This window comes from Vidua macroura, chromosome 24, assembly GCF_024509145.1.
Source record: "Vidua macroura isolate BioBank_ID:100142 chromosome 24, ASM2450914v1, whole genome shotgun sequence".
Lineage (NCBI taxonomy): Eukaryota > Metazoa > Chordata > Aves > Passeriformes > Viduidae > Vidua > Vidua macroura.
The window spans coordinates 4,460,872-4,469,179 of record NC_071594.1 but is presented as its reverse complement, the minus strand read 5'-3'; the positions used below and the strand labels follow the sequence as shown (position 1 = coordinate 4,469,179).

At 54.4% G+C, this 8,308-nt stretch overlaps 1 protein-coding gene across 2 annotated transcripts in view; it reads right to left on the bottom strand.

Moving 5' to 3' along the window:
- Window positions 1-1,297: 1,297 nt before the first annotated feature.
- Window positions 1,298-8,308, bottom strand: part of BLACAT1 (BLACAT1 overlapping LEMD1 locus) — a 31,036-nt gene continuing 24,025 nt past the window's right edge. For both annotated transcript variants that reach the window (XM_053997980.1, XM_053997981.1), the window contains exons 2-3: window positions 2,910-3,087; window positions 1,298-2,200 (exon numbers count right to left, since the gene is read on the bottom strand). In XM_053997980.1, coding sequence (XP_053853955.1) covers window positions 2,946-3,047 — 102 coding nt within the window. In that variant the 5' untranslated portion in view covers window positions 3,048-3,087 and the 3' untranslated portion in view covers window positions 1,298-2,200; window positions 2,910-2,945. The remainder of the gene's footprint in view (window positions 2,201-2,909; window positions 3,088-8,308) is intronic.

Below are 8,308 nucleotides of genomic sequence, written 5' to 3'. Positions count from 1 at the left end.
CCCAAACATCGGGAATTTGCATTTCAGCCCTTTTTTTGAAGGGTGAATTTTGGGGTTGGTTTTGAAGAGCCAGCCAAGAAAAAGAGGGAGCAAAACCCCTCAGCTCCAAACGACCATAAAACCCACACTCCGAAAATTATCATAAATATTTCATTTATTATTTATTATTATTTATTAATTAATTTGATTTATTATTTATTAATCCTTCCGGCATAGAAATTCCTATAGGAAGCGCTCTGCTCTGTGCCTGTGCTTATTTACAAATGCCACATTTATTTTTCCCTCCTCCCTCCACCCCAAAAAAAAAAAAAAATCCCCAAAAAATAAATGTACAGTACAGATTCCTATGGCTCCTGGGGCCGGGAGACTCCCGAGGAACATCTTGGGAGTCCTTTCCCGAAGAAATCCGGGCAGCAGGGAATAAAAAAAAGGACAATAAAAATAGATTGAATGCTTGGATCCGTGTCCGGAGAGGCTGCAAGGAGGGTTCTGTGCCTTTCCCTCCTTGCCGGGGATCGATCCAGGCTGGAATCAGGAAAATCGATGGCGTGGAGCAAAATCCCGAGGCGAAGCCTCAGGTTTAAGCGGGGCTTTGTTGAGTCAAGACCTGCTGCTGAGCTGGCTTTGTTTTTGCTGGTTTTTTGTGTGGTTTTGCATAGGAAAAACCTGGAGAAAAGGGAGGAATCTGCGGGATGGGAGTCAGTCCAAGCTCGTTTCTCTGTAATTAATATTTTTCTACGTATCTCAGTGTCGGATTGTCCCTCTGGATTTATCCTGGAATAAAACCAGGCTGGAATTCCACCCTTATCTTTACACCCCTGATCATTTCCAGAGCAGGGATTAATCCCAACTTGTTTAAACCCTTAAATGCATCCCTCGTGTGGCCACTGCAAATCCTTGTGCAAAAATAAAGTTACATTCAGGAAATGCCCTTGGAGTTCCACCAACTTCCTTGGATTTTGGTGGGGTTTTTTTGGCCCAGAGCTGATCCCAAATTGTCCTCGCCAAGGGCAGCGCTGGGGATGCTGATGTGCAAAAATAGGAACAGAACAAAGTCAGCGTTTTCCCAAAGCAACAAGAAATTCCCTGAGCCCACCTGGAGCTTCGTCCTTGGCATAACATTCGGGAAAAACACCGATTTTTGGGGCAGCCACAAATTATTTTGGTCTATAGGAAGACTGGGAATACCTGGAAGAAAATCCTCCCCATGGAAGGGAGAAGGGACAGCTTTGACCTGGTGATTTTCTGGGGAAAAAAATATTTAAAAAGGGATTTTTTGGTTGGTTTTTTGTTTGTTTTGTTTTGTTTGTTTTTTTTTTTTTTTTTAATCTCCTGGCTGCCACCAGGATGCGGGAATTGCCCTGCCTGGGGGCACGCACCCCAAATTCCCGGTGGGAACGTGAGCAGGGCAGCTCCGAGGGAAGCTTGGTGTGATGGGATGAAAAAAGGATTATTGCTGCTGGGAACAAATTCATCTTTCTGCCTTCCCGAGGAGCTGGAGGCTCCTTCCATGAACGTGTGGAATCCGTGGCCCAGGGATTTGCAGGAATTCCAGCAGGATCCGTGGCAGGGATTTGTAGGAATTCCAGCAGGATCCGTGGCAGGGATTTGTAGGAATTCTGGGGGGATCCATGGCCCAGGGATTTGCAGGAATTCCAGCAGAATCCGTGGCCCAGGGATCTGTAGGAATTCTGGGGGGATCTGTGGCAAGGATTTGTAGGAATTCCAGCAGGATCCGTGGTGCAGGGATTTATAGGAATTCCAGCAGGATCCATGGCCCAGAGATTTGTAGGAATTCCGGCGGGATCTGTGGCAGGGATTTGCAGGAATTCCAGCAGGATCCGTGGCCCAGGGATTTGTAGGAATTCCGGGGGGATCCGTGGCCCAGGGATTTGTAGGAATTCCGGCAGGATCCGGGATGGGGAGGACGAGCTGCACCTCGCACCGTCCGGCTCCGGCAAGGACGAGCTCTGGGCCGGTTTTTGGGACTTTTCCGCCTCTCTCTGCTGGGAATTGCTGGAGCTGGGCTGGATCAGGAGGGAATTGTCGCTCCCAGCGGGATGAGGGAGGGGCGGGGTGGCCGGGCAGGGTGGCAGCGGCTCCTGGGTGACACCTGGGTGACATCTGGGTGACACCTGGGTGACACCTGGGTGACATCCTTGGCAAGGTCAGGGCGGGCTCCGGTTCTGCCTCGGGGAGCCTGGGGAGAGGAAATAATGAGAGAATCTGGGGGATAAATGGGAGAATCTGGGGGATAAATGGGAGAATCTGGGGGATAAATGGAGAATCTGGGGGATAAGTTGAGAATATGGGGGATAAATGGAGAACCTATAGGATAAATGGAGAATCTGTGGGATGAGGGAGGGAATCTGGGGGATAAATGGAGAATCTGGGGGATAAATGGAGAATATGGGGGATAAATGGAGAATATGGGGGATAAGTGGAGAATATGGGGGATAAGTGGAGAATGTGTGGGATAAATGGGAGAATGTGTGGGATAAATGGGAGAATGTGTGGGATAAATGGGGAATCTGTGGGTTGAGGGAAGGAATCTGTGGGACAAATGGAGAAGCTACAGGATAACTGGAGAATCTGTGGGATAAATGGGAGAATCTGTGGGATAAATGGGAAAATCTGTGGGATGAATGGAGAATCTGTGGGATAAATGGAGAAACTACGGGATAACTGAGCAGATCTCGCAGCTCTCCCCGTGCTCCCCCAGCCCCTGATCACTCAGCTCCCCTTCCCCTGCCAAGCACCACCCCGGACACTTCGGATCAGCCCCTGAGCCCCCCAGAACCCCCCCAGACACCCCCAGGCAGGGCAGGCAGAGGTGGCGCCGCCGGGGAGCTGCTCCTCGGAGAGGTGAGAAGGAGGCACCCGAGGTTCCCCCGGCAGTCCCGGCGCACCGAGGGGACAGGAGGGGTCCCGGGCGGGGCCGCTCCTCACACGGCCGTCTCCTGCCCCCCGCCGGCCTCTTCCTTCTTCCTCTTCATCTTGCAGAAGCCGTGGAGGCCACAGAAACAGGCGAAGGTGAACTGGGGCATCACCCGGAGCTGGAGAGGCTCGGGAGCGACTCCGGGAGACCTGGAGGGGGACAGGGAGAGGAGGCAGGGCAGCGGCGGGGGGTGCAGGGGCAGGAGGGAGGGTGGGGAGCAGAGCCTCAAAATCCCAAAACTGGGGCATCACCTTGGGCTGGGACACCCTTCCCTTCCCTTCCCTTCCCTTCCCTTCCCTTCCCTTCCCTTCCCTTCCCTTCCCTTCCCTTCCCTTCCCTTCCCTTCCCTTCCCTTCCCTTCCCTTCCCTTCCCTTCCCTTCCCTTCCCTTCCCTTCCCTTCCCTTCCCTTCCCTTCCCTTCCCTCCCTAAATTCCCGGGATTGCCCCGGTCCAGGGGCAGCACCGGCGGCTCCAGCACAAAAGGCTCAGCTGGGACCGAATTTCTTTCCCCTCTTTGTGTCCGTTTTTTTGCAGATAAAATAACGCCCCAAGGCCCAGCCCACGCCACGGCCCAACATCTGCAAAGTGTAATTATGCAAATGCAAGGCTGGGGGGCTTTAAATAAATAACAAATCCTCGCAGAAGTGCTGTCTGAAGGCAAAGCTTCCTTCGCTCCCTGCTTCAATTCTCAGCTTTTCATCAAATCACAGACTCCCACACTGGTTTGGGTTGGGGGGGACCTTAAAGCCCATCCAGTGCCACCCCTGCCATGGGCAGGGACAACTTTTTCACCATCCCAGGGTGCTCCAAGCCCCGTCCAAGCCGGCCTTGGGCACTCCCAGGGCTGGAAGCTTCCCTGGATAACCTCCTGTGCGCTTTGCCGATGATTTTGCCCCAGGAGTGCAGCGCTGGCGCTCAGGGGGAGCCTGGACTCAGGATCGGATCCCATCGGCGACATGGGCACGAGGGCCGAGGGCAGCCCGCAGGGTTTGGGGCACTGCCACCTCCCCAGGCTCGGGGGATCCCCCCCTTTCCCCATCCCACAGCCCTGGAGGGGTTTGGAGCAGCCCCGATTCCCAGCAGGGCCAGCTGGGAGGAAATGAAGCCGCCAGAGCAGGTGGAGCCCCATCGGTGACAGCGGTGACAACGCCGGGGGGCGACGCCACATCCCCGCCCTCCCCTTGTCCCCGTTTCGGAGGGGCCCAGCTGCAGCACAAAGCCCCAAAGATGGCTTTGAATTCCCTCCTGCCGTCCGCGGCCATCTGGGTACCTGTCTGGGGGCTCCCAAATTCAATGGGGGCACCTCTGGAGCTCACAGAGCAGCGGGGAGGGGTTCGAGGAACCCGCTCGGAGAGGCTGCCCCGCACAAAGGAGGGGGAAGAGGTTCAAGGAACCCGCTCGGAGAGGCTGTCCCGCACAAAGGAGGGGGAAGAGGTTCAAGGAACCCGCTCGGAGAGGCTGCCCCGCACAGAGCAGCGGCAGAGGTTCCAAGGAACCCGCTCGGAGAGGCTGCCCCGCACAAAGCAGCGGGGAGGTGTTCGAGGAACCCGCTCGGAGAGGCTGCCCCGCACAAAGGAGGGGGAAGAGGTTCAAGGAACCCGCTCGGAGAGGCTGCCCCGCACAAAGGAGCGGGGAGGGGTTCGAGGAACCCGCTCGGAGAGGCTGCCCCGCACAGAGCAGCGGGGAGGGGTTCGAGGAACCCGCTCGGAGAGGCTGCCCCGCACGGCCGCGGCTCCCGCGTCCCCTTTGTGCCGCCGCTTTTTGTGCGAATTGCGGGGGAACGGCTGGGGCCGAGGGGCCCGCGGGGGCTGGGGGGGACCCGAGGGGACAGAGGGGGACAAGGGGGGACAGAGGGGGCCGCTCACATCCCAGCTGGAGCAGGGAAGGGAAGGGGAGGTGGGGACAGGGACGAGGGTGGGGGCTGCTCCGGCGCTGCCTAACCCGGCTTTGGCCCATCCTCTCCTCGCCCCGGGGGCCGTTTAATAATCAAATTAAACAACGCTGTCCTTAATTCCCAGAAAAGTCCCAGACCTCCCAGGCAGGTCCCCAGGGGTGCCCTGTGTCACCCCACGTCCCCGTCCCCCCCCCTTTTTGCAGACACAAAACCACCCCGAGAGCCTGGGGGGTCTGGCTGGGACCCCATGAGGGCCCTATTGAGATATTTCGAGGGGTTTGTAGCGCTCCGGCTTTTCAGGCTGACCCTCTGCCTCCCATTCAGGCAGGGGACAATGATGAATGAGCCCCGGAGAATGGAGGCAGCCCAGCTGAGGCTGACGCTCCTGTTCCCCTTGAAAAGGTGGAAAAAGGGATCGTGGAGGAGCAAGGAATAATGGAAAAAAAAATGAAACGAGCTGGCTTGGGCAAGCCCTGGCTGATTTGCAAGGGCTGGGCAGGCTCCCCAGCCCCGCGCTGCCCTTTCCATTCAAGGGAGAAGATCCTCGGGATAAAACTCGGCTGCAGCCGAGAAAATGAGTGGAGCATTAAAAATGTAAAGCTGGAGAATTCTCTTCAGTCAACTGCATAACCCCGGGCCATGTTTGTCACTGTCACAGTGATGAATTGGGAGCTGTCTGCAATCAGCACGCTCACTTTCATAATGTCACTTTCCCTGAGCCCGGAAAAATGTCTTTCTGAGGCAGCTGGACCGAGCCTGTTCCTTAACCCAGCAATTCCCATTTCCCTGGGGTTTGCCGGGAAGCTCCCGGCTCCAGGAGGGAAGGGCAGCAGGGGTGGCTCGGCTCTGGTGACACTCCCAGGTGACAGCAGTGGCCGCCAGCCCCTGGTGGGACGCTCAGGCACCAGGACCTCCCATTCCAGCTGATTTTTCTCCCTCAGCTTTCCTATTTCTGGGAGATGCCCTCGAATTAACTTTTTAGGGAATCTGTTGAGAAAAAAAAAAAAAAAAAAAAAAACAAGTTTTGCAATCGAACCCCCGGGTTTCAGAGCTGCCTTTTGCTGCCAGCGCGCCGGGCTCTTGCCTTGGGAAAGCAGATTATTTGCAGTGGAAATCCGGGCTGTGTCTCTTGCAGGGAGCAGAATGGAATTAAATTATTTGCAATGAAACGGAAGGGAAAAAAAAATTTCATTTGCCTTTCGTGATAACTGCTCCATCCATACCCACGGCCACATCCACGGCCAAAAATTTTAGGAGGAACTGACGACTTTGGGATCATCAAATCCACTGAGCAGAACACCCGTGGAAGAGTCACGGCTGGGCTTTGCAGGGATTCGCTGCTGAATCCTGGGGTTTTCTGGGTGATGGGGATGCTCCATGCACAGAGTTTTGCCTGGGATTTTTCGTTCCTTTGATTTTTAAGCATCCAAAGTTCAGCTCCTGCCTCCCAGAACTCTCTGCTGGGACATCCTCTCCCTGTGTGGACACAACCCCTTCCCCACACTCATCCTCCTCCTCCTCCTCCCAGCCCCAAAATCCATCCAATTTAGCATTTTTTTTTCCAGCCAACTTTTCAAACCCATTATTTCCTCGCCTGGCTTTTTATTTCCTCCTTCCTTGCCCTCCAAAAAAAAAAAAAAAAAAAAAAAAAAAAAAAAAAAAACCAAAAAAAACTCGGACATTTCGCTGCTTACAACCAGTCCTGAGCCAAACCCCACTTCAAAGCTTCTCTAATGAGCAGCCGAGCATGAAAAACCCAACAACAGAGGAGCCAGAGGAGGGGATAAAACCGACCTGAAAAGCAGCACCATCCCTTTAAGGGGAGATAATGAAGGGAGAAGATGTTGCCTGGCATGTTTGCAGAGAATCGCTAATTAAAACATCGCTTCTGTAAAGTCTGCTGATGCCATTGATTCTTCCCCCCACACAGTTAATTTGCTGCTAGCGAGGCAAAGTCGCCAGGGTCCTCATTATAAAAATTTCACTGGCTGCAGCTAATGGTTGTAATTAATAGGTGCAATAAATTTCAAATGGGCAGCCGGGGTGTTCATTAGCTCGGGGCTGACTCAGCACCGGTGGCCTCACCAGTTCCTAAATAATCCATTCCCAGGCAGCCGAGAGGAGGAGGAGGAGGAGGAAGATGCTCGGTGGCACAACCGGCGCAGCCCTAATTCCCCACCCAGGGCAGAGCTGGATAAATAATTCCCAGATTTGTGTCTTTTTTGTCTGTTTTTTTTTTTTTTTTCATTGTCCCACAGGTGAATTGTCAGTGCAAAGCGTCCCCCAGCTTTTCCCAAAAGCCCGGATTTGGGGTGGGATCAGCGCCGGACAAAACATCCAACAACGACACCTCACACCCGAGCACGGATCAAACCCAAGTCGAGGATTTGGGATTTAACGTGGATTTTAATTTCCTGGTTCTTCTCCGAGCATCCTGAGCCAGGATTGAGCTCCAAACCCCCCCCCAGGCTCCTGCTGAGCATCATTCCCCCCTGGAAAATCCCGTGTGAGCACCAACCCTCCCCGAGGGGCTGGGTGTCCCACAGGGCCGCAGCTTTGATGAAAAACTCAGCTTTTCTGCTCATTATCATCTGGCTGTAATTAAAATATTCATAATTGGCACTCTTCCCCCAAATTATCCCCTGGCACTGGAAGCGGCGGGGCTGGGTGACCCAGCGGGAAGGTGCTGCTGCTTCCCTGCACTCCCCGTCCTAATCCCGGACGGAATTTGGGAGCTGCTGCCCCTGTGCCTGCACATTCCAAAATTTGGGTGGAATTTGGGAACTGCTGCCCCCGTGCCTGCACATTCCAAAATTTGGGCTGAATTTAGGAACTGCTGCCCCTGTGCCTCCACATTCCAAAATTTGGGTGGAATTTGGGAACTGCTGCCCCTGTGCCTGCACATTCCAAAATTTGGGTGGAATTTAGGAACTGCTGCCCCTGTGCCTGCACATTCCAAAATTTGGGCTGAATTTGGGAGCTGCTGCCTCTGTGCCTGCACATTCCTGAGCCAAAATCTGGGAGCTGGTGCTCCATGCCCGCGCATTTCTGAGCCAAATTTTCAGCAGAATTTGGGAGCTGCTGCCTCTGTGCCTGCACATTCCAAAATTTGGGCTGAATTTGGGAGCTGCTGCCTCTGTGCCCGCACCTTCCTGAGCGAAAATTTGGGAGCTTATGCTCCATGCCTGCACATTTCTGAGCCAAAATTTGGGAGCTGCTGCCTCTGTGCCTGCACATTCCAAAATTTGGGCGGAATTTGTGAGCTGCTGCCCCTGTGCCTGCACATTCCAAAATCTGGGCTGAATTTAGGAACTGCTGCCCCTGTGCCTGCACATTCCATGTTTTGGGCAGCATTTGGGAGTTGGTGCTCCATGCCCGCACATTCCCCAGCCAAAATTTTGGCTGCTGCCCCCAGCGGCTGCTGTGGCAGCTCGGGGGGCTCCGTGTCGGGACAATTCCCGCTCCTGGCAGGACAA